This window comes from Neurospora tetraspora (genome assembly GCF_033439725.1).
Source record: "Neurospora tetraspora strain CBS 560.94 chromosome Unknown B0H65scaffold_3, whole genome shotgun sequence".
In the NCBI taxonomy this organism is placed as follows: domain Eukaryota; kingdom Fungi; phylum Ascomycota; class Sordariomycetes; order Sordariales; family Sordariaceae; genus Neurospora; species Neurospora tetraspora.
In genome coordinates this window covers 3,637,204-3,661,398 of record NW_026944385.1, presented here as the reverse complement: position 1 = coordinate 3,661,398, position 24,195 = coordinate 3,637,204, and the positions used below count along the sequence as shown (strand labels likewise).

General features: G+C 51.3%; 9 protein-coding genes and 2 non-coding genes across 11 annotated transcripts; 8 read left to right on the top strand and 3 right to left on the bottom strand.

Moving 5' to 3' along the window:
* Positions 1-1,970: 1,970 nt before the first annotated feature.
* B0H65DRAFT_423119 (CRAL-TRIO domain-containing protein) lies at positions 1,971-3,189 on the top strand (the record flags this gene model as incomplete). Its single annotated transcript, XM_062824437.1, has 2 exons — positions 1,971-2,665; positions 2,742-3,189. The coding sequence occupies 2 exons, from the start codon at positions 1,971-1,973 to the stop codon at positions 3,187-3,189; spliced, it is 1,143 nt and encodes a 380-aa protein (XP_062683320.1).
* An 898-nt stretch (positions 3,190-4,087) lies between these two features.
* Positions 4,088-4,636, top strand: B0H65DRAFT_423107 (uncharacterized protein; the record flags this gene model as incomplete). The annotated part of the gene is made up of 2 exons (XM_062824435.1): positions 4,088-4,421; positions 4,560-4,636. Coding segments are annotated over 2 exons (411 nt in total), but the record flags the coding sequence as incomplete, so codon positions are not given.
* A 321-nt stretch (positions 4,637-4,957) lies between these two features.
* Positions 4,958-6,031, bottom strand: B0H65DRAFT_423522 (uncharacterized protein; the record flags this gene model as incomplete). Its single annotated transcript, XM_062824463.1, has 2 exons — positions 4,958-5,852; positions 5,928-6,031. 2 exons carry the CDS (start codon positions 6,029-6,031, stop codon positions 4,958-4,960), a joined length of 999 nt encoding a protein of 332 aa, XP_062683318.1.
* Positions 6,032-7,348: 1,317 nt separating this feature from the next.
* Positions 7,349-8,603, top strand: B0H65DRAFT_508170 (aspartic peptidase domain-containing protein; the record flags this gene model as incomplete). The annotated part of the gene is made up of 2 exons (XM_062828206.1): positions 7,349-7,590; positions 7,652-8,603. The coding sequence occupies 2 exons, from the start codon at positions 7,349-7,351 to the stop codon at positions 8,601-8,603; spliced, it is 1,194 nt and encodes a 397-aa protein (XP_062683317.1).
* Positions 8,604-9,795: 1,192 nt separating this feature from the next.
* B0H65DRAFT_588069 (RlpA-like double-psi beta-barrel-protein domain-containing protein-containing protein) lies at positions 9,796-10,477 on the top strand (the record flags this gene model as incomplete). The annotated part of the gene is made up of 1 exon (XM_062830996.1): positions 9,796-10,477. The coding sequence occupies exon 1, from the start codon at positions 10,007-10,009 to the stop codon at positions 10,475-10,477; it is 471 nt and encodes a 156-aa protein (XP_062683316.1). The 5' UTR covers positions 9,796-10,006.
* Positions 10,478-11,356: 879 nt separating this feature from the next.
* B0H65DRAFT_t188 lies at positions 11,357-11,444 on the top strand. Its single transcript has one exon. It is a non-coding gene; the product is annotated as a tRNA-Tyr (tRNA).
* A 567-nt stretch (positions 11,445-12,011) lies between these two features.
* On the top strand, positions 12,012-13,390 carry B0H65DRAFT_548022 (uncharacterized protein; the record flags this gene model as incomplete). The annotated part of the gene is made up of 2 exons (XM_062829551.1): positions 12,012-12,282; positions 12,363-13,390. 2 exons carry the CDS (start codon positions 12,012-12,014, stop codon positions 13,388-13,390), a joined length of 1,299 nt encoding a protein of 432 aa, XP_062683315.1.
* Positions 13,391-14,521: 1,131 nt separating this feature from the next.
* Positions 14,522-16,831, top strand: B0H65DRAFT_508167 (amino acid permease-domain-containing protein; the record flags this gene model as incomplete). Its single annotated transcript, XM_062828205.1, has 6 exons — positions 14,522-14,816; positions 14,938-15,177; positions 15,260-15,355; positions 15,444-15,978; positions 16,051-16,440; positions 16,525-16,831. 6 exons carry the CDS (start codon positions 14,522-14,524, stop codon positions 16,829-16,831), a joined length of 1,863 nt encoding a protein of 620 aa, XP_062683314.1.
* A 134-nt stretch (positions 16,832-16,965) lies between these two features.
* Positions 16,966-20,001, bottom strand: B0H65DRAFT_169779 (uncharacterized protein). The gene is made up of 2 exons (XM_062821350.1): positions 19,088-20,001; positions 16,966-19,034 (listed from the first exon to the last, which is right to left on the bottom strand). Exons 1-2 carry the CDS (start codon positions 19,546-19,548, stop codon positions 17,060-17,062), a joined length of 2,436 nt encoding a protein of 811 aa, XP_062683313.1. The 5' UTR covers positions 19,549-20,001; the 3' UTR covers positions 16,966-17,059.
* A 976-nt stretch (positions 20,002-20,977) lies between these two features.
* Positions 20,978-23,130, top strand: B0H65DRAFT_169848 (pyruvate decarboxylase). Its single transcript, XM_062821351.1, has one exon. The coding sequence runs from the start codon at positions 21,191-21,193 to the stop codon at positions 22,901-22,903; it is 1,713 nt and encodes a 570-aa protein (XP_062683312.1). The 5' UTR covers positions 20,978-21,190; the 3' UTR covers positions 22,904-23,130.
* A 667-nt stretch (positions 23,131-23,797) lies between these two features.
* Positions 23,798-23,868, bottom strand: B0H65DRAFT_t179. The gene has a single exon. It is a non-coding gene; the product is annotated as a tRNA-Gly (tRNA).
* Positions 23,869-24,195: the final 327 nt, after the last annotated feature.

The following is a 24,195-nucleotide window of genomic DNA, read 5'->3' as shown; positions in this document are numbered from 1 at the left end:
AAAAGTACTAAATCGTAAATACCAATTTCTTGCCTTCTTTAATTTTTCGAAATAATAATTTACGTAAAGGTAATAAAGCGGTCCTACATTTAATTCCTAACCTTTTTAACCTCTTTATTAATTTTAAAATACTTTTCGAAATTCTTATTAATAAGCTTCTAAGTAGGGCCGCTTAACTTCTATTTAAAATTATTCCTAATTTTAAATACTAAATATTAATAACGTATTATTAAATAAAGGCTTCGTTCGCAAACTCTATAAAGTAATATAGTGCATTCTCTCTTTTTCGGCTATAAAGAATCTTTTATATTTTTATCCGTATTATATTTTTTCCTTATATTTACCTTCCGCTTCTTTTTATAATTAAAATTAGGAGCATCCTCTTTATTAAACGCGAATTCTTATAAATTATAACCTTTTTAAAATTAATTAATAATATAATACGTGCTATCATATTAACCATACTAAAATTAGCGGATACGTCCTTATATTTTAAGGACATCTTTTTAAATTTATTATTGAATTTCTAAGAATTACTAGTTTAAATAGATTTATATTTATAAACTATATTAACAAAATCGGTAAACTATAAAACAGAAGAAATTACTTTATTAATTCCAAATCTTTTTCCGTTTATAATAAACATTTTTTAATCGGATAGCTACTTTTTAAAGTCCTTAGGTTACTTCTTTATAATTTCTTTAATAAAAGCTTAATAATTTTGACGAGTTTTAGCGATTTAGTCGATGGGTTGATAATGAATTTAATTTTTAATTTCTCTAAATTAATCGCAAATAAATTTATCCTATTTAAATAAAGTACTAATATAGTAGGCGGCGATATAGGTATTTATCCAATCACAAATTCGGGTACTAATATTATCGAAGTTTTTCTAATATTTGTAGCAAATATTATATATATTATTAATTTAATCGTACGCTACTTTCTTAATAATTATTAAATCGGTAGAAGGGTTAATAATTATTTTTTTCCTAATATTCTACTCAATATAGTATTTATTATCCTCCTCTTCTTCTTCTTCGTCTTCTTTTCCTAAACTTCCTTCCTTATCATTTTCGTTAACGCCAACGGCGGCTTCTTCTTAAAATTAGGTAGTAGTAGTAATTTTGGTAATAGTACTGTTCGTATTAATAATTATAGTAATAGTAATTATTACGGTTGTAATTACGGCCTTCTTAACCTGGATTCTTCTATTAAATCTAACGAACTCCTTTTTTACTACTAGGAGGCGGTTCTTTACTTACTTAATAAAGAAGAAATCTTCCAGCTTCGGGGGTAGAACCCTTTAAATTATAAGTCCTCCTTTAGTAGCTAATTACTAAAATGCTAATTACTACTAACACATCTCTTAAGAGTTTTATACTAATTAGGCTAATTGGTAAGGGTATTAAAAATAACTATAATAGCCTTATTAGTAGATTCCTTTAATAAGAATATAGCTAACGTTATTAATTTCATAGGGATATTACTTATAATTGATAATTATAGTATTAAACGTAAATACGCAAATCAAACTATTAATTATCAAATGTAACAGTATAGGATTAATTAATTGAAGAGTGTGTATAACTGATTCACCTAGAAGGTATGAGGGGTACTGGGGTAACCCAAATATACCCAGAAATCAGGCAATATCAGGTGGCTAGAGCGCTAACCTCCATATGGTATGGCTAAAACCACCCTTGAATCTGACACCTGGACCACGTTTTTTCTCCTTTCCTTCCAGGTTGTTGCCTATCTGTTTCGTCCAACGACAACCCCCAATCTTGCCCCTTCAAACATCATTCATCAAACAGAAGCACACAAACCTTAATTACGCGACGAGGTTTGGCGCGCTCTCGAGTCTCGGTGTCCCGTCGACACCTCTCAACAGTCAAAAGAGGTTCTGGCCAGCATCGCCATTCGACGATAGCTCGACGTCATCAATCTCGATCCCATCCGCAAGCACGATGAGCACCGAAACCTCGGACGGTGCGAAGCCTGGAGCCGCTCCGGCTGCCGCTAGCATTGACGCCGACAACAACAAAAACGATGAGATCGCGTCCGTTCCGCCTGCATCGACTGCCACCGAATCCGAACCCGATGCTGCCAAATCCACCGTTCCCGCCGCAACTACAGACGAAACCACCAAGCTCCAACCTGTCGCGGCCCAAGTCACCGACTATCCCGCTGATATTGAGGGGGATGCGAGATCGGTGTCACCTCCGGCCCCCGCCCACGACTATCCCGCTGATATTAAGAGATCCGTGTCGACAACTGCGACTCAGCTTTCTCCCCTCGCCCAGTTGTGGAAGGCCGCCGAGGGCCATCCCCATTTTGAGATTTGGGGCGTCCCCCTCTCCGACCCCGAGAGACACATCCCGACCCAGATCATTTTCCAGAAATTCCTGAATGCCAACGATGGGCAAGTCGAAAAGGCCAAGGATCAGCTGCTCAAGACGCTCGACTGGCGCCAAAAGACACAGCCTCAGCAGCTGGTCAGGAAGATGTTTTCCAAGGCTAAGTTTGATGGCCTGGGCTACGTCACCACCTACACAGCCGGCGACGAGCCTGCTGTCGACGAGCCGGAGCAAAAGGAGGTTTTCACTTGGAACCTCTATGGCAGTGTCAAGTCTCTCGACGAGACCTTTGGCAACCTTCAAGAGTAAGTCCAGTGCCACTTCTCCATCCCTGCTGTCTGCTTTACGCTTGTCATGTCGCTCACGCTTGGTGCCCGAAAGGTTTGTGGAGTGGCGTGTTGCCCTCATGGAGCTTGGTCTCGTGGAAGTCAACATTGGGGGTGCCATCAAGCCCATCACGGCCGACTACGACCCTTACAAGATGACCCAGGTCCATGATTACAAGGGCATCAGCTTCCTGCGCCAAACCGACGTGGCCAAGGCGGCCAGCAAAGAGACTATCACGGTGTTGGGCGACAACTACCCCGAGCTGCTCAAGGAAAAGTTCTTCGTCAACATCCCCGCCATCATGGGCTTCTTCTATGGCGTCATGAAGATGTTTGTCTCCAAAAAGACGTTGAAGAAGTTCCATCCCTTGTCCAGCGGCACAAATCTTGCAAAGGAGTTTGTCAACACCAAGGTCGACGGGTTGGGCGACAAGCTCCCCGCTGAGTACGGTGGCAAAGGCGCCGACTTGAAGACACTGGGCAAGACACCTATTGTCCAGTAGAGGACGTAAAGGTCCGTCATGGAGGTAATGTGGCCTTGTGCAACGAAGCATGTGTGATGACGAACGTATTATTGATCTGGGCAAAGCGAAAAGAGGGAAGGAAAAGTCTGTGATATGCCCACCCATTCTGCTTGTCTTCGTTACTAATGTTTTACGCTATACTGCCTATCCCATAGGCATCTTTCATTTCTACTAGAACTAATGGCGATAGCTCACTAATAGGTACCGGTAGTATAACCCCAAAAACGGTTAACAATGTAGCTAGAAATTTCAGAACAGTCCAAGGAGCCTTTGTTTCCGAACCTCAGGTGGTTATACAAACACATCTTTCGCATGTCTTCTCAACCTGATGCCGACTCTACACCTTGGCCGAAATTTCTTTTTCTGCGAGGCCATCGAAACTCCAACACTGTGATACTCACTACTAGGTAGTGCATCATCGTGCATTATCTTAGTGCAGAATTAAAGCAACGGCGCAGGTCTCTCCAATGGCGTCACGAATGTCCCTGATGAGTGACCCCGCAGTGTGACTCCGTCCAAACGTCGAGCCGTAACCGGAGACCTTTATCCATCATCATCACCATCATCATCACTTCACTTTTGTTGGTGTGCTTCCACAGAAATATTTTCCACCGTTCATTCTATCCTTGACTCCAGTCCTAACAATAACCCTCACACCTGCCAGAGACAACCACCTTCAAGACATCCAACCATCATGATTACCGGGCTCCATCACGTTCGTCTCCTCATCCCCATCCGATCCCATCTCCCTAAGTAACACTTCATTTACACCCCCAACCCCCACCCAGCCTTCAACCCCTATCTACGCACAACCCTTCACTCACCCACCAACTCACCCACCCAAAACATCAACATCCCCCATCTGACATCCCATCAACAGGTAAACATCCTCGTCCCCCCCTCCACCCTCCACCATGCCACCCTCTTCTACGGCACCACCCTATCTCTAACCTCCCGCCCCGTCCCTTCCTTACAAGCCGGGACACTGGCTTGGTTCGACATTTCCTCCTCAGGTCAACAACTCCATGTGGCAATTGGTCGCCCAGATGTCGATTTCACGCCCGAAGCCCGGCAGGCGAAGAGACACCCTTGTTTCCGAGGCGAAAACGCGGAGAAGTTGAGGGAGTTGCAGGAGAGGATTTGGGAGCATTATAAGAGGGGTGGGGAGGGGGCGCCGATGCAGTGTGATGAGCCGGGGAGTGTGGAGAGTGGTGAGTTTCTTTTTTTTCCTTTTTTCTTTTCCTTTTTAGGATCGAGGGGGGTGAGGGTATGGGTGTAGGGGGTTACTGGGTTGAGAGGGAGGGAGGGAAGGAGGTGGTTGTTTTGTTTGCTAACGGTCGAGTCGGTAGGTGCCCAGGGGGTCGAGTATCCCACGAGATTCTTTGCGAGGGACTTTGCGGGTAATAGGCTGGAGTTCAGCCTTTGAGTTGGGGTGAGGTACAATGGAGGTGATGGACGTCGTTCGGGTTCATATGGTGGAAGGGTGCAAGACACGCATGCAGGGACCGTAACGGGTATGCGCTATGCATGTCTGACAGCTGCGGTCTACTTTGCACATGTCCATCTGGCACGGTAAATCATCGTTTCTCTAAGTACGAGACATCATGCCAACCCGCCAACAAGTCTGCGATCATAAACGTCGATACCTTTCCCCCCCATCTTACATGGCATAAAGCTTCGTCTAACCTCTCACAGTCCTTTCCCCTATCTCGTTCCTCTTCCGCCGGCCTCAGCTCTGTGCACCACATCAAGTGAAAATAACATCCACATGCCCCCCAAAACTCCAACCCTGACACCCACCCGACGGATTCCCATCCGCGTCATTACTTACCACCGCCCCCGGCTGTCCCTGGCAATTCTCCAGCCTATAACTCCTCTCCCTCCCGCAGGTAATCGCGCCCTGCTCAGCGCACATATACACACAAGTCTGCATATCCGACCGACACCCGCTTCCCCTGACCACCACCGTCATCGGATGACCTTGCATATTCACCAGCCGGCTCACGTCCGTCGTGGCGAACGAGCCCGTGTTGAACTCGCCAAACGTGTTGTTCACCTGCCCGTACTCCGTCAGCGTCGTCGTGTAGTTGTACAGTGTCGACCAGCCGCCGGGCACGCCGTTATCAATCGACACCACCACCGCGCTGCCCTGCGCGGGGAGCGAGTACGTGATCTTGGGCGTGCGCGCGTCCATGAACGAGGATTGTGCGTCCTCTACGGGGTTGTACCACACTACCAGGATCAGCGGCACCGAGGCCCCGTTGATGAAAGAGAAGGTGTTGGGCCCTGTGGAGCCGAGGTAGATGCCTGCGGTCCCTGAGGCGGCCGAAAGGGCGTTTTGTCCCTGCGAGATGATGCCGATGGTGGAAAGGTAGGTGCAGTCCTGAGGGGAAAGGCCCGGCACGGGGCTGGCGCAGTTGTAAGGGATGGGTAGGGCGTTTTGAACGGGAGACGGGGGTCCGTGGGAAGGAGGTTGTTGTTGAGTGCCGGCTGAGGTGGATGGGATGTTGGGGATAATGTTGCTGACGCCTGAGGTGACGGTGATGGTGGTTGGCAAGATGTTTTGGACCAAGGATGTGGGAGTGACGGTTGGGGTCACGGTTATGGTCGATGTGAGGACCGGAGGAGCGAGGTTGGCCAGCCTACTCGAAGTTTCTGTTAGTTGATGACTGACCCGGCATTCTTTTGGGGTTCGGACGCAGAGGGCAGCAACTTACGATGGCGGGTTCTGGTTGCCCAACTTCAGATTCTGGCCTACGAAGGCGGATGTGAAGCTGGCAAGAAGCAGCACACACCAGTAGAGGTAAAAGTCCATGATCATGTTTCCGTCTTGCTCACAGCTCACCTGGTGTTCGTTTAGATTCAGGCTCGGTACCGAGCAATGCAAGATACGAAGTTCACGGACCCGGGTTTTGAACTTCCAAGCCGATGGCTTGCTCTTAAGGCTTCTTTCTCACCGGCCGGACCTGCCATTCTCGGTGTCGAGGTCCTCACCTTGTTTCCGACCAAGCAGGTACGACCGGTGAGTTGTAATTGCCGTGGGGGAGTTGTGTGACAGTATGACCGTGACTTGGTCAAGATGGCAAGAGCGCTTGCGGTGTTTGAATGATCGAGAACCTCTGTGGTCCGCCATTGCCACCAAAATGGAAGGCAGCACTGAGCCAAACTGTTCGGGTAGATGCTTCAAAGTTCGGATCGATGGAGATCGTCACGGCCCACCATGATGACTTCCTCTATCTCCTTTGCGGTGTTCAATCTTTCCAAGCCTAGACCTTGGGTTGGGCCGAGGTAAGGAAAGTGCGGTTTTCACTCGGTCAAATTCCCTCTCATCGCCTTCCATTTCCATGTTCACTGATCTGGATCATTCGTGTCCATCGGATCTCCGAGGGCCAGACTGACCTGGCCGGAAGCTTCATCCGATACAATTCTCTTGTCAAATAGCGAAGAGTTGGACCTCACCTGCTCGACTACCTTGCAACTGGCGGGTCTTGCTCCGTTCAGTTCTTCCCTGTCTCACCTGCAAATTGACAGCAGACGATATTCCCAAACAAGCTTTCCCAGCCAACCCTTTCCCAAGTATTTCCAGATCTGACAGGACGCCTAAGCGTGCTTATTCTGACGGCGCAGTTCGGACCAACAGCAAGGTCTTCTTCCTGCTTGCGTGGCCGTCTGTTTCTGGAGTCATACACTGCAACGACAGCTGAAGGCCATGTTATCTTAACTCCCGTCCGGAACCGAGCCTTCAAGCGTGGGTACCATGGTCAATACTATTCACTAACGGTAGGGAAGGCAGCTCCACGCGTACCGACACCGCCGCCAGGGTGCATGCTGCTTCATACCTAAAGTCAACCTGGCCGTTGCCATGGCTTAGCCAGTAGCCTCAAGCCGTGGCCGCTTGAATCACCAACACGACGTGACAAGCTTCACGATTGGCAATACCCATGGTTCCGCTGGTTCCGCATTTCTGCCCCGTCTGGTCAACATCAAGCTCTCGGTTGCATCGAGACCATGGAGTCTTGAGGCGAAGAAATACAAACGGCACACACATCTTGCTTGACTCTTTCATCAGGTCATCATCTTCCCCATCCCACCTTTACTCACACTTTCTGTATCGATACCATCCTTCCATTCCACCATCATGAAGTCCATGACGACACTTATAGCCGGTTTGCTATTCACAAGCGCAACGGCTTTCCGTCCTAACCAGCCATTCACTGGCCATCTCGAGAGAGGTCTAGAGCATCGCTCTTTAGACCGTCGACAAGAGACCGGGAAGAAAAGCCTCGAAAGAGTACCGTTGGAAGTCGACTCGAGGAATAACGGAAAAACCGAACTCCAATGGCTGGCAACCATCACGGTCGGCACCCCTCCTCAGACGTTGTAAGTTAACACAGCACCCCTATGCAAAACCAGGGAACGAAGCTAACGTCACCACTAATAGCAAAGTAGTCTTGGACACTGGATCAACCGCTCTTATTCTCCCTCGTAGCAACTGCACCAACTGCGGTAAACACTCATTTTTTGACCCATCCAAATCCACCTCATTTTCGCCCCAACCTGCACTTTTTCAACCCATCGAGTACGGCACTGGTGCAGACACTGTCCCGCTCAACCAAACCGGCCGGGCAGAATGTGAAGTCGTCACCGACACCGTCTCGATACAGGGTCTTTCTGCCCCCAAACAGGAGTTCATGCTTTGCCATAGTTACGGCGAGGCCCTGTCCTCCCAACTCGCCGACGGAATCCTCGGCATTGGTTTCAATGACATCTCGGCTTGGGATGAAAACGGTAACTTTACCTATCTTCCCCTTCTCCCCAACCTCGTCAGTGAGGGACAGCTCCCAAACAGAATCGTTGGCCTTGCCCTCGGGTCTGGTGGTAAGAAACACCAACAGCGCGGCCCCGAAGCCTCCATCGGGGGCGCCGACTGTGCGCGCTATCGCGGCCGCATCAAGAACGTCAACGTCGATGAAACGCTCACCGCTCTCTCGGGTACGTTCATAGTAGACGTAAAAGCTGCCTACATTGGCTCTGGAAATAACAAGCAAGTATGGCGCAACTCAACCAACGACAACAAGCCACTCACGCCGGGGGCCTCCCTCATCGACTCGGGGACCGCTTACATGTTGACTCCTGACCGACAAACTGCTGAGGATCTCTACTTAGACATCTCCAAAGGCATCGTCCCCCTCGATGATAGGGGATCGTGGGGTGCCAGTTGTGCTACGCTGGATAAGGTGGCGACGGACATTACGTTCACTATTGGGACGGAAACCGGAGGCGAGCTGGTTGAAGTGACTATGCCAAAGAGTGCGTTCAACTTGGGTGAGTATCCTGGCAAGAAGGGAGTTGTGTCAGGCGGCATTTTCTCACTCGGATCCTCCCTTTTATGAACCAGTTGAGGGACGTCCAGCGTGGGTATTTGGGAGTCCCTTGATCAAGGCGTATTACACGGTTTGGAATGCCAAGGGCGGCACGCTTGGTTGGGCTCAGAAAGCTTAAGCAATGGAAGCTGGGGCATGGGACTATGCGCCTTGAACAAAGGAAGAGTTGATGCGGGCTGGGTGATGATTGTGAGGTTGTAGTATGAGGTGTGTTTCATGAGAGAGATTTGCAACTTAATCCTGATCAAGAGATCCGCACTTGTTCACCGAAGAGGAACTTTCCCTGTTTGTTGACCATGATCAGTCATTGTATTTGTGAATCAGGTCTGGGGCACACTTCCACACCATCTAGTTGCTCTTCTCTAGCTCTTACCTGCTCCTGCCTCTACAGTTTCTAGTCACCAAGGCGGTTGATGCCAACATTACCTGCTATCATGCACAAGCTCCTCATCATGTCCAGTCTTTGATAGTTCCCGCTCCTGGTCAGGTACTGTATTACTTGATGCTGATGAAAATTTCCCCGCTCCTCTGTATATACACTTCAAGCCACATGGCTTATAGTTTGCCCCCTTTTTCTTCCTCGATGAACACTCCAAACAGATTGAGCAGCAGGCCTCCCAATTCCGCCTTGTTATTCTAGACGTTCACACTATGGCCATCAAAAAGGAAAGTCTTTTAGATTAACAGGCATCCTTTGCTGCCGCTCATCTTGGTGTAACTTGGAAACTTACATCGTCCACAGTGCTGGTGATCAAAGCACGAGATGCAAACATTCCGCTTTTGTTCCATCACTTAAGCTTATCAGCTACCTCCCGCACTGGCTGGCTACCCGTGCCGCGGTCCAAGAGCTCTGGCGATGCATACAAAACACCCATGTGAGCGAGCATGGATTGCTCTCGAATCCGGGGAAAGGAATGTGATCGGAACACTCCCCTCTCCTCAATATCCAACTTCTCAACGGCGCTCAAAGCTAGCCGGAGTCCTCTCTCAGCCGTGCTATTAGACAATGTAAAGCTTCGGGGAAATGTTCGACCCGCAGTCAATAGTCGATATTTGAGCGGCTCGTTGGTGATGATGGTTGAACAACTCTTTCTTCTTCCCCTCATCTTGTGCCGTCCGGCGTCGACGAACTGTTTGGTGGCTTGGACTTTGCAACCTCAAGACATCTACACTGCACTACATTCTCTCAGGTAAAGACAATGTCAACGAGTTGAAGTCGAAGTGCTCTTAAAATGGGTATAAAGCCATCATGATAACCTCACCCAGAGTCTCTCAACTCCATCTTCAGACACAGGCACTCACTTCCAGAGCCAAGTCCAGCCTGCAGTTCCTCAAGCCCAGAAGAGCCACTTGACCACCAGCAAGCCCATACCAAACCCACCTTCAAGCAGTCAAGCAGTCAAAAACTCAAAATGCTCTTCCAAACCATCCTCACCAGAACCCTCTCCCTCTTCCTCCTCCCCATCGGCTTCACCACCGCCGCCCCGGCTGCGGCTCCCGGTGCTGTCATCATCGGCGAGCCCGAAGCCTCCTCCTCCTCCCCCTCCTCCCCGGAGGACCTCACCACCCGGTCCTTCTCCTCCCGCATAACCTGGTACAACACCGGCCTCGGCGCCTGCGGCATTTCTTCGAATGACGGTCAGCTGGTGGTGGTCCTCAACGCCGCACAGTTCGACCCGTCCACGCCCAACGGCAATCCCAACCGCAACTCGCTCTGCGGCCGCCGGATCAGAGTGAATGCCAACGGCAGGAGCGTCACGGTCACGCTGGTTGATCGGTGCGCGGGGTGCCCGTACGGTGGATTGGATTTAAGTCCTGCGGCTTTCTCGGCGCTGGCGAGCACGAGTGCGGGGGTGTTGCAGGGGAGTTGGGATTGGGTTTGAGGAATCTTCTAGATAGGTAGCTCTGGAGTCTACTAGGTATGGGGGATTGGAGGACGGGGACGGAGACTGTGAGAGAGGCGGGACTTTGACGCTGGTGGACTCGGCTGGGGTGCCAGAGCAAGGGAGAAAGTGAGTGGAGTGAGGTGGTTGATGCTGGAGCTGAAGGAAGGAACGGGACGGGTGGTGGTGGTCAGGGAAGGAGCGGAAGGACGCGGGCGGACGCCGGTCGCCGAACAGACAGGCAAGGGGTGGGGAATGTGGAGGTTGATGAGCTCTTGGTCTTTTGTTTCATTTCCGTTCAATGTTCATTCATCTTTTTTTTTTTTTTTTTTTTTTTTTTTTTTTTTTTTCAGGGGGGCATCTTTGTTCTCGCCTGGCCAGCGGGAACTCTCCCCCTTTCCCTTGTTTTCGATTCTGCAAAACACTTATTCGGGGTTGTTTCCGGGATGAAGCTTCCGCCACAACACCCCAAAGTCTTCACTATCCTGGACCAAGAGCTTGGGGTGGACTAGGAAAGGTTGCACGAGCAACTTTTAGGGTGTGTCTCCTATGCTCCTAGTCATTCAAATCCAAACTGCAGTATAACCCACACATCACGCTCTGTCCATTGTGAATCGCTGCCATACTCTGCCGGAGCAAGTTTGTAATCCTTTGTTTACTTACCCCTTAATCTCGTGACGGCCTCAAACCAGCTGCCATGCTTTTATGGGGGTCCCACCTGCCACTGGCAAGAAGCAGTTCGGCGTGTGGACCACCATTTCCGGAAACCTTCTCGTTCTGGTTCGTACTGTGTGCAAAAAGCCCTCACATCTACGAAATCCACTTTGGTTTTTAGATGCAGCTTCTGGCCCGCAAAATCCAACAATAGCAACAAGTAATCCCCTTGTGGTGTAGTTGGATATCACGTTCGGCTGTAATTGCGAGATTGTATACCGAAAGGTCACCGGCTCGATTCCGGTCGAGGGGAAAGTTGTTCTTTTTTTCTCGTTTTTTTCTTCATTGGCCAATCGTCGTCAACTTCATCAGCTTATCCAATTTGCCATTGCAAATTAATTCAGGTGTTGCATACTAAGCCTGAACAAGTTCTTTCGTATGCCTTTTGCCTTGTCTCGCCGGGATAATTGGAAGTGTCTCAAATTACTCGACCATAGATTGACCAACACCAAAGATATACAGTCAATGATATCCATGAGGTAAAGTGAGAATGATTGGCGCTTGAAGCAACACCCCGATTTGTGGTATCGAAGATGGTATGGCGACATTTGAGAAATGCATTGCGCGGGTGAGATGCAACTCCCCCGCTCCTCCGCGCGGCAAGTCACCCACCATCACACTATCACGCCATATAACACAAGCATGAGGTCTTCATTCACCTTTTCACCGCGATATAATAAAAATACAAATGTTCTCCTCAGATGCGGATGAGAAGCACGAAGTGTAAACTCGCTCGACACCCCCAAAGCTCCCAAGCAAAGCCGCTTCAAACGGCTCCAACATCTCAACTTCTCCGGATCAAGCCTCCAGTCAAAGCAGCATGGCCACGGCAGCGGTCCAAGTTTCGGCCCCTGGCCCAGTCGGACAACCAGATATTGGGTACACTCCTGACCATGACAAGTACCTCGAAAGAGTCAAAAGACGACGGGAAACCGAAAAACTCGAGCAGTCTCTCCCGCCTGGTTTCCCCCAAAGACTAGACTCGGACCTGGTGTGGGACGGCAACAACCTTGCCGAGACTTACGACTGGAACTACAGACTGACAGAAGAGGACATCAACGAAATCGAGTCCGCACTTCGTCATTTCAAGAGTACATCCAGCCAGCCCCCAAGAACTTGTTCTCCCCATCAGTCCTTGAGCATCCCATCAACTAACCTTCACCCACCACAGGCCTCAACAAACCCCTAGGCTACATCACCCAAGAAACCTTCCCCCTCCCCCACCTCCACCACACCCTCCGCTCCCTCTCCCACGAGCTCCACCACGGCCACGGCTTCAAAGTCCTCCGCGGCCTCCCCGTCACCGCCCACACGCGCGAGGAAAACATCATCATCTACGCCGGCCTCTCCTCGCACGTCGCCCCCCTCCGCGGACGACAAGACAACACACACTTGGGCCAGCCAGCCGACGTAGTCCTCGCACACATCAAAGACCTGACCCCCACCGTCTCGGACATCAACAAAATCGGCGCGCCCGCCTACACCACCGAGAAACAAGTCTTCCACACGGACGCAGGCGACATCGTCGCCCTTTTTTGTCTTGGCGAGGCGGCCGAGGGCGGGCAGAGTTACCTGTCTAGTAGTTGGCAGGTGTACAACGAGCTGGCGGCTACTCGACCGGATCTGATTCGCACGCTGGCGGAGGATAAGTGGGTGGCGGATGAGTTTGGGAAGGAGGGGAGGAAGTTTAGTGTTAGGCCGTTGTTGCACTACCAGCCTGCTGCTTCTGGGTCTTCTAGTACCGAGGGCAAGGCGGAAAAGCCGGAACGGCTCATCATCCAATACGCCCGCCGCACCTTCACGGGGTACTGGGGCTTGCCGCGCTCGGCGGATATCCCGCCCATTACGGAGGCGCAGGCGGAGGCGTTGGATGCGCTGCATTTTACTGCGGAGAAGTACGCGGTTGCACTGGATTTTAGAAAGGGGGATGTGCAGTTTGTTAATAATTTGAGTGTGTTCCATGCTAGGGCCGGGTTTAGGGATGACCCGGAGGAGGACGGGGAGAAGCAGAGGCATTTGGTTAGGTTGTGGTTGAGAGATCCGGAGCATGCGTGGGAGACGCCGGAGGTGTTGAGGGAACGGTGGGAGCGCGTGTATGGAGGTGTGAGCCCGGAGAAGGAGGTGTTTCCGCTTGAGCCGAGGATTAGGAGCGCGAGTAGGGGGGAGAGCGTGGGGACGCAGGGTGGGGGAGGGTATTGATGGGGGACTGGAGGTTGAGATGCGTTGATCATGAGTGTAGCTACATCTATAGGTGAGTTGGATGCCCTGGTTAAGTACCTAGCGGTAGTTGGGGTGTGTGTGTGATGTAACGAGATCCCTGAGTGGCACGAGATTCTTCGAGCCGAACTCTTCAACTACGAGGATTGGATTGTTGCTAAACGTGCGGGCTATGCCTTGTACATCGTGGAAGTGCACAAGCACATGTGGCTTTTGCACCTGAAGACGAACAAACTCGCCTTTAATGTCACCATCAAGCCACACTGTTTCCAAAACGTGGGGGCCCTTTGATCCTTTCATCCCATCTTTACTACCACTAGGGTAAATAACACAACTTACCAGCGGCATCTCCCGTGGTTCGTTGGCACATCCGGGAGTAATGCGAGAGAGCTCTTCGTGAGCTGTTACCAAGTAAACTGGAAGTTGCCGGTTCGAGTCCGGTGCGGGCCACATTTTCTCTTTTTTTTTCTTTTATCCTAGCTTCCTGCTCCTATAGCACCATTTGCACCATGATGGTACCATCAATTCGAACCCCTATCTCCAAAGCACGACGATCAACGAGAGCTTAGCGTGCTGCAACGACACCAATAACATGCCAATGGTGGAGCGATGAGGCAAGATGACGAGCGTTGCCTCTACCACCTTTGGCTGTCGGCCGCTATCCTTGGCCATGTCTCTCACTGCGACTCTGCAGGTGCTGACCTTCCTCGTCTGGCAGGCGTGAGCCGCGTGAGACACGCTAGATGTGTGATGCAATAATTGCAGTCGATATTGCCGTCCATACAGTCCATACAAGCGGCCGCCAAGGTAAATGCAATATCAACCAGCTATCACGAGCGAAGACACTCGACCATCACCACTCGACGCCTCGAGAATGCTTGGGGAAGAGAAGGCGTGTGAAGGGGATCTAGAGCGTGGGGTGAGAAGAAGAAGCAAGGAATGGATTGTTGGAAGTGCCGGGATTCATATATGATCGTGATGATCGATCTGATGTTGCCTTTCGAAAATAGCAACAGGTTTCCCGTTTTATCTTCCTTATCTTCCCGTAACACAACACCGCCCCCAAGTCTTTCTCTGCACTTGTTCCAATATAGTACACATCCAGACACCCCAATGTCCTTCAACTGGCGACGACCATTCACTCGCCGGCAAGGCGATCAGAATCTTGCCAACAGCGAATCCCACTACTATCGATCCAATGGGTCCTTCGACGGCGATGGTGGCACCGTCAGCGACGGCAGTCTCCAATACACCGTCGAAAAAGGCGGCAACGACTCCCCGACAGCCTACCAAGAAGCCACGGGCGCGCCGGTCGAGGTCAACTCCCCCCTGGGATACTCCGTCGGCCCATTGTCCATCATCATGCTGAACATCGGCAAGATGATTGGTACGGGCGTGTATTCGACTCGTGAGCAGCCCCTCCCTTCACCTGCCGCATCATCATCTTATTCTTTTTCTGTCCGTACAATCATGGGCTGGTGTTAATTGCGTCCTTCTCGCTCTTGTTTTGGGGGGCAACGGTTATACAGCTTCCAACATTCTCCGAGGTACCGGATCCGTGGGCCTGTCCATGGTCTTCTGGGCTCTCGGCTTCCTGACGTCGGTTGCGAATCTCTCGGTGTATCTTGAGTATGCGGCGTACTTCCCGAACCGATCGGGGTCGGAGGTGGTGTATCTGGAACAGGCGTACCCGAGACCCAGATGGCTGTTCCCGACGGCGTTTGCGTTTCAGTCGGTTGCGCTGTCGTTTAGTAGCAGTAATGCTATTGGTAAGTGTTCTGGTTGTTCCTTGCCTGATACGGTAGAGGTAGGGAAGAAATGGTTGGACTGACTGGCGTGAACGGCACGCAGTTCTTGCCCAGTACCTGTTCAGGATAAACGGCCACTCTCCAACAGCTTGGGAACTCAAAGGCGTAGCTGTAGCCGGCTACACCATCGCCGCTTTGTGTATGTCCCGTCTCTTCCCCGTTTCCGCGCTGGCCCATTGACGCCACTCTCTCTTTACTGACCGAATTTGATCCTGCTCCTTTCCCAGTCGTCTCCTTCCACACCCGCCTCTCCTACCTCCTCGCCAACGGCATCGGCATAATCAAAGTCCTCACCCTCATCTTCGTCTCCATAACCGGTCTCGTCGTGCTAGGCGGGCACGTCTCCACCAGCCGGATCCCCGACCCCCGTGTCAACTTCCGCGATGCCTTCTCCGGTCAAGCAACGCCCTACGGCGTCACCAACGCGCTGTACAAGATAATCTTCTCGTACGCCGGGTTCGAGAACGCCTTCAACGTGGTCAACGAGGTCCGGAGCCCCGTCAAGCAGATCCGAAGGAACGGCTTCGTTGCGCTGCTCATCGTCGCGGTGCTGTACATCCTGGCGAACGTGGCGTACTTTGCGGCGGTGCCGAAGGAGGAGCTGGTGAAGAGTCAGCAGATTGCTGCTAGTCTGTTCTTTACCAAGGTGTTTGGGTCGAGCGGTGCGGTGAGGGGGCTAAACTTTTTGATTGCGTTGAGCTCGTTTGGGAATTTGATTGCTGTGTTGATTGGGTCGTCGAGGCTGATTAGGGAGTGTGGCAGGTGAGTCTCAAAGGATCTGTTGTTCCTCACGTTTTTTGGTGATTGCTGACACATGGTCCTCCGTGACAACAGGCAAGGCGTGCTTCCCTTCCCACGTTTCTGGGCTTCCACCCGTCCTTTTGGCACTCCGCTTGGGCCATACTTCGTCAAATGGGCGTTGACAACCCTCATGATCCTTGCTCCTCCCGCCGGTGACGCCTTCAACTTCATCACCGATCTCCAAGTACTGCCTTCGGCTTTCTTTCAGCTGATTATGGGTATCGGCTTGTATGTCATCCGGTACCGACGTTCTCGGTTGAATCTTCCCCGCCCAGAGTTCAAAGCCTGGGACCTCGTGGTCGTGTTCAACATCTTGGTGCAGCTGTACCTGGTCGTCATGCCGTGGTATCCGCCCGCAGGAGGAGCATACGCGGGAGATGTCAGCTTTTGGTACGGGACCTATGTGGTCACAGGTATCGGAATGTAAGTCCTATTTTTTCGGTTTCTTTGTCTTGAAAAGCCGCTGTGGTTTGCAGAAAAGGAGTGGTCAACTGAAAAGGTTACCAGCTTAATCGCATGCGCCATCTACTACTATCTCTGGATCTCCGTGATCCCGAAGCTGCGTGGCTATCGCATTCGCCAGGAGGTTCTGCGACTTGAGGATGGTGCGCAGAGTCACAAGCTTGTCAAGGTGCCGGTTGCTAAGTTGGCTGAGTGGGATGCCACGCACGACGCTGTTGGTCGCCCGTTGAATGACTCTACGGTCCGTTCGGATCGCGGCTCAGCTGGTAGTAACGGCGGTTCGGACGAGAAAAAGCCAACGTCAGCGGATGAAGTACCAGTGCGAAGGAATAAGCAGGATGTGGAGAAGTGAAGAAAGATTCTTGAGGTGTTTGACGGACATATTCTGTTCATGTTTTGTGTCTCATATCGACCAGCCTCTTGGTGTGTCGCGCTATACACAGTAGGAAAGGGACAGTACTTTTTGACCGGCGGCTTATGACCCAATTACCTCTTTACTCTCAATTCTCAAAACAACATCAAGCCACCTCTTCGGCCGGTCATGAGACTCTGCGCCTGGTTCTACCATCGGCTTTGTCGTTCACCCGGCGTTAGACTCCGTGTCTGACTCTGTATACTTATCCATCACAACCGCGCCCAGATCGTGAAGCTTCTGCGCCACTTTCGCACAGATTTCATGATCGTCCTCCCTACGGAATTCTGCATCCAAGAAGTCGAGATCTCGGCGAACATTTTGAAATGATCGCAGGATTTCATTCAAGTCCACGGAGTGCGCAAAGTCGTGGTAGTAGTTTTCCAGTAGAAACAACAGTGCATGGGGTGAAGTGAAGAAAAAGGCCGCTAGAAACTCAACAACATTGCCCTCAAATGTCATTTTGATCGGGTCCGTTAAGCTGCCGTACACGTGAAAGTCGTACCATATCAAGCTCAAGGATGAGCAAAGAAGGTGACTGCCAGCAGTTACCAGCAGATTTCGGGAGATTTGGGGGGCGTCCATGGCTAACAAACGAAGCAAGACAATGATTTCGTCTGCCGGCCTATCCCCAACCCACTCAATTGCATAAAGAGCCCACATGGCATGAAATCTTCTATCACCACAGTTGTACTTTCCCTTTGGTGGCATATCAATCAGGAAAGCAGAAAATACCAGTTTGTGATCCAAGAACTCTTCATCGAGCAAGAGGGTTCTCACAAAGACCAAAAAACCGAAGAGTTCTTTACGGCCCTGAGCATCGCGTCCATCGCGATCAATGGTCATTTGGAGAATAACATTGGGCAGGTAAGTCTTCATTGTTGCAAGGTCAAGACACATAAGCTGATCTGTCGGCTTGAATCGACTGGATTTCAGGAACTCTTTGATGGTGTAGTGGGAGAGTTTGCAGACAGGATTCTCTTCGTCCTGTTGATCGCCAACGAACGAAACAAGGCAACCACAGCAATCTTTAAGCTTGTCGAGGTTACAAGGGATAGAGATTTGGTTGGCCCGTTCTGAGGATCCATAACGATGCAACACATAGAAGCTCACGACTTCGGAAACATCATTCATCCTGACATGCCATCCGACCAGATTTTCCGTGTAGATGATCCAATGGATGGTGAATCGGACAAGTTCGAGATCATCTGGGGGGATAAGGTTCAAGATCCTCATGTAGGTTTCGTCCAAGTCCTTGGGGAGAGTTTTGATCGTTTGCCTGACGTCTTCGTATGTTGCGCAGCTGAGACGACGAAGAATATCCAGCTGGCAGACCGCCCAACGAAACATGCCTTTTGCTCCCTTGACAAGTGCATCAACCACCTCAAGCTTCAGATCGTCGGGCCAATGCTTGAAACTGTCGCTTCGACTGATGCTTCTTTCGACAAAGACTCGAATATCCTTCTCCACCTCCTCATGTGAAGTAGGTACGGAAAGGGAGCTGGGAGCCATGACCCGCTCGATGTCGGCGTATTCACGGCTGGTGGTCAAGAGTCGGATCTTCTGGAATCGCGGATCGGTAGCCAGAGTACGGAGAACACCCAGGAATGTATGTCTCGGCCTCTGGCTTTCATCCAAGGCATCGACCGCGACATATACCGTGTCCAAACCGTCAAGCTGTGCGTGAAGTGCTGCGAGGAGTTTGGTTATGTCCGGATCTTGGCCGCTTCGGTAAATATCGTACGTCAAACTCGAGACCGTATCAGTCTTCCGACAGAGTTGGCTGACAAGCCATCGGAGGAATGAAAAGGTTTCATCACGGTTGTGGCCGTGATAGCAGTAATAGTAGACGAGTACCACGTTGCCCGAGCATTTGGTATTGATGAGTTGCTCGATGACATGAGAGGCAAGGATGGTCTTCCCTGCCCCGGGGATGCCGTGTATCCAAAGAGACCGTTCCTTGGACTGTTTATTTACCCAGCGGTTCCACTCTTGAGAGCGGAAGATCCAGTCACCGGTTCCCTCCTCATAGAGGCTGTTTGCGGTGTTGTGGTTCGAAGAAGGGTTGATCTGGACAAGCCAAGCGTGTAGTCTGTCCTTCTCTGCTTGATCCAGCTTTGCTTTGATTGACCGAACTTCAGAACTTTGCGTGGAGTTAGCCTTTGAGTAAACGTGCATCCATGGGGGTATACCTACTGCAGGGATGCAGTGAGAGCTGCACTGATAGTGTGTTTGTGTGTCGCGATCCTCTTCAATAATGATACTGCGTCGTCTTTTCTGAATGGCCACGCCAGTTGTTCCAGAGTTGGTAGTTTCGACATCAGACGTCTTCTCTTCGTGCCGCTGCCCCCAGATGTGGCAGAGGCCGAGTTCAGGTGTACAAGATCGGATAACTCGCGGATCGTTTCCTGGCATTTTTGTATCGGTCCATCGGGTCCTTTTAGTTGCCTGAGAATTTTTGCGTCTTCGTAGTCGTCTTCGTGCAGTACCGTCAACCCATCCAAGATCGAAGCGAGTGAGGTGACTTTGATGTAAATCAGCCGGATTTCACGCGGATGGTTCTTGATGCCGTTGATGTAGCTTTTGCAGGTCTTTGCGACTTCTCCCGCTAGGCCTACTATAGCAATGAGGCTAGCCGTGAACGATAATGGATCCATGAGGACGATGAGGTGAGCGGAATGAGCGAGACGAGCAGGTTGTTGGAGAATGGACGGGCATGCATCGCCTGGTTTGGTGGATTGAACAAGAGCCGTGGTAGTGATATAATACTCGGACGTTCGTTCATCTCGAGGTCTGCCTTTGACTTTGAACCGACTTGCCAGCTTCCTGCCAGCTCACTCAGGTCGTAAATGAAGGCTTAGCATTTTTTGTCCGTCTGATCAGCCAATAGCTGGGCTGCGGCGGTGCTAAAATAATGCCCAACTTCCAAAGGGCTGAAACGCGGATGCTTCCCATTTGACCAGTCGTGGACGCCATGTCGAAATATTCCCAACGAGCGACTCTGTCACAACACCCATCCACCTCAAGCTGTTGCGCTAGGTACTAAATAGAGAGGAAGCGAGGAGACAAGGCAGACAAAGTTCTCAATCTGGGGACATCAGCTTTGGTTCGTAGGACGGCGAGGTGATTCGGTCAACCCACAGTCTCTCACTCAGACTGCCGGCGCGCGCCATGGAGATATAGGAAGCAGGCCGAAAGGCAACAAAACGATTAATGCCATGGTCGTCATCTTGTGAGTGCTTATGTCTGCGGGATGAGGTTGAGCAGCCAGAAGTGAATTGAGCCAGAGAAAGACCCGAGTGGAATGTACCACCAAGGGCAGTTACCTTGGAGAAGGAGGTGCACCTTCCATTATTTCCACTTGCTTCAGTGCCAGAGTGCCTGCAACCTTATCGCGACCTTATCGGGGCTCGTCGAAACGCCGAGCATTGACCAACAGAGACAAAACCTGACCTGTCTCCCACTCATCTCTCATTCATGAGTTTGCCGCCTTCTTTTCAGCCCACGCTGCCATTCGGGTGACGGATCCGAATCTCGTGCTTTTTTTTAAGTTTTACCGCCGGATGGTGCCGTCTCGGCCAGCTGAGGCTATCTGTCACCAAGTCGCGACGCCGTTAAGGTCCGCTTTTCAGGGGCGCAACCCCACTAGCCGCCAATGGGAAAGGCGGGTGTGGCTTGGATGTAAGTGCCTGGATTGCGGCGGTGGTCTGATCAAAACGTCAAACGCTCGCTGCATATCGGACCGAACCCGCTTATCTTTCTTTCAACACTTCATCTGTCGACTTGACAACCGGAGCCCAGCACCGGCTGGCCAAACCAAAGCCTGTGCAACGTCGTATCCATTCCCTGGGCATGATCTCACAACCTCGTAAGAGAACGGAAATGTTCACGCCACCTGCTCGAGCGGGTGCAGACGGAGTTGCCCTCCGATCGCCCCTGCAACGATACATTGAGCCCCATAGAAAGTAAACAACAAACCAACGGCGACAGTCTCACTGACAGTCTGGCCATTGCTCCCATCGGCAACGAACGACATCATGCAGCATGCATCAGCACACCTTCCTTGCCCTTTGCCCATCGCGAGACGCCCGGAGCGTCTTCGGGGACATGTCCTCGCGGAGATGTCTCTAATCATCATATCACCGTGGTCACCACAGAAACCACCATGGGACAATAAAAGGCTTCTCGCAACCCGTCATCCTGTGTATCCGACTTCTTCATGGTCATGCAAGTACAGCTTCGATACTACTACTACTACCCCCAGTCTTTGCAACACTACATCTCACCCTAAAGAGAATCATGGCAGTACAACAACCAGGAAAGTTCACCGTGGGCGACTACCTCGCCGAGCGTCTTGCCCAAGTCGGCATTCGCCATCACTTTGTCGTCCCCGGCGACTACAACCTCATCCTTCTCGACAAGCTACAAGCTCACCCAGATCTCAAAGAGGTTGGTTGCGCAAACGAGCTCAACTGCTCTCTTGCCGCCGAAGGCTATGCCCGTGCCAACGGCGTATCAGCCTGCGTTGTCACTTACAGCGTTGGTGCCATCTCGGCCTTCAACGGCACCGGCAGTGCCTACGCAGAGAACCTCCCCTTGATCCTTATCAGCGGCTCGCCCAACACCAATGACCCCAGTCAATATCACATCCTTCATCATACCCTCGGCCATCCAGACTACACCTACCAGTATGAGATGGCCAAAAAGATTACCTGCTGCGCCGTGGCCGTACCCCGCGCCATAGATGCACCCCGCCTCATCGACCGTGCCATCCGCGCCGCCATCCTCGCCCGGAAACCCTGTTACATCGAGATCCCCACCAATCTCGCCGGAGCTACCTGCGTGCGCCCCGGGCCCATCAGCGCCGTGATGGACCCCATCACCAGCGACAAGAACGCTCTTGAGGCCGCCGCCAAGTGCGCCGCCGAGTACCTCGACGGCAAGCTCAAGCCCGTGATCCTGGTCGGCCCTAAAGCCGGGCGTGCCGGTGCCGAAAGAGAGCTCCTCCAGTTCGCCGAGGCCATGGGCTGTGCTGTTGCCCTGCAACCCGCGGCCAAGGGCATGTTCCCGGAAGACCACAAGCAGTTCGTCGGCATCTTCTGGGGACAAGTCAGCTCCGATGCCGCTGATGCAATGGTGCACTGGGCGGACGCAATGATTTGCGTCGGCGCTGTCTTCAACGACTACAGCACGGTCGGATGGACTGCCGTGCCCAACATCCCGCTCATGACAGTCGACATGGATCATGTCACGTTCCCGGGCGCACACTTCAGCCGCGTCCGGATGAGCGAGTTCCTCAGCCACCTGGCCACGCAGGTCACGTTCAACGACACCACCATGATCGAGTACAAGCGGCTCAAGCCCGACCCGCCGCACGTGCACACGGCGGAACGCGAGGAGGCGCTCTCGCGCAAGGAGATCTCGCGGCAGGTGCAGGAGATGCTGACGGACAAGACGAGCCTGTTCGTCGACACGGGCGACTCGTGGTTCAACGGCATCCAGCTGAAGCTCCCCCCCGGCGCCAAGTTCGAGATCGAGATGCAGTGGGGCCACATCGGCTGGTCGATCCCGGCGGCCTTCGGGTACGCGCTCCGCCACCCGGACAGGCACACCATTGTGCTGGTCGGCGACGGGTCCTTCCAGGTCACGGCCCAGGAGGTGTCGCAGATGGTGCGCTACAAGGTGCCCATCACCATTTTGCTCATCAACAACCGCGGCTACACGATCGAGGTCGAGATCCACGACGGCTCCTACAACAAGATCAAGAACTGGGACTACGCCTTGTTGGTCCAGGCCTTCAACAGCACCGACGGCCACGCAAAGGGCCTGCTGGCCAACACGGCCGGCGAGCTCGCTGATGCGATCAAGATGGCTGAGAGCCACAAGGAGGGCCCGACGCTGATCGAGTGCACGATCGACCAGGACGATTGCAGCAAGGAGCTCATCACGTGGGGTCACTACGTGGCTGCTGCGAATGCGAGGCCTCCCCGTAACATGTCGGTGCAGGAGTAAAGATGATGGTGATGCAGTGGACGTGGACGCGGATGCGCATGTTGATGCTGATAGGGTTGTTGAGATGACGGATGTGATACCAGATGACAGTAATAAGGACACGACGGTGATGGTAGATAATGGTCACAACAACGGTGTATGGAAAAGGGTTAAACGGGGTTTCAAAGTTTTGTCATGTCAATAATTAGTTCTGTATTTTATTTTAGGCTCTTTTTCCCCTTTCATCTCATCTCATCTCATCTCGATTTCTATCTCTCTATCTCTTTCTCTCCCGGGCCTGCTTAGAATCTACACAAAAAGAAATGGTGGACACGATAAAACCTATACAATCGGATACAGTTGTGGTGGTTTCTAGATTGGTAGAGGTCTCTCTTTGGTTGCTAGTCTAGGCTGTTGGACTTTATTAAAAGTCCGGCAGCACTGGAATCGGAAGCAATTGTCACAATAACACTGATGTTTCTTTGCATTATTGTCTTGGAACTAATGATTCCTTTCGTTGCTCGTGCCATGCCATGTTTGATAGATCTAACTCATTGTGATCATGGTTATGTGCTCTCTGTCCATTCTCCGAGATATCACGAAAAAGTTCGTAAAACGCTTAGACGTTCCTCCGCGCGCATTAACAATCAAATGTCAATGTGCAACGAACGGTTCGTCTGAAGCTCGGGACTCGAGAGCTCGGTAGATCAAGAACAAGAACAGTGGAGTTATCATCCGATGTTGGTGTTGAACGAAGCGGGATGTCAAAGCGGGTGTACCTCAACAGCCACACAAGAAAGAAAGCAACAAGGAATAAGGAATGAAGTCGAACACAAAAAATAGGCATCTAACTTCGCAACCCCAAGCAAATGTGCAACGGCAAGTCAAAAAGAAGGTAAAAAAGTGAAAAAGAAATGCGCCAGCCGCGAATCGAACGCGGGGCCCATCGATGGCAACGATGGATTTTACCACTAAACCACTGGCGCTATTTGGTTATTGATACCTGTTTTCGCGAAGTCTAGTCATTATATGCATCCATTCCCCTGACCTCACTTCCGATGAATCCCTTATTCCCATCAACCTCTGACCGGCCCCCAAGAAACGCAGAGGGATGACATCACAGTGAGATATCTGCAACAGAAGATAAAGCGAAGATAGAGAAAACGGAGACAAGTCTACAAAAAGAGGTTATTTGCAAAGCGCGTCTTCCGTCCCGTCTTGGTACCGAAACCGGCGATGTTATCCCGCCGTCTCGCAACAATCGGAGTGTCCTTAAATGCAGAGGACTCAGGAAGAGCACAAGTGATCATATC

Coding starts and splice junctions, on each gene's coding strand:
- B0H65DRAFT_169779 (XM_062821350.1), bottom strand. CDS start 19,548: ATGGATCCATTATCGTTCACGGCTAGCCTCATTGCTATAGTAGGCCTA. Junction 19,035..19,087: donor GCTCTCACTGCATCCCTGCA/GTAGGTATACCC, acceptor CTCCACGCAAAG/TTCTGAAGTTCGGTCAATCA.
- B0H65DRAFT_169848 (XM_062821351.1), top strand. CDS start 21,191: ATGGCAGTACAACAACCAGGAAAGTTCACCGTGGGCGACTACCTCGCC.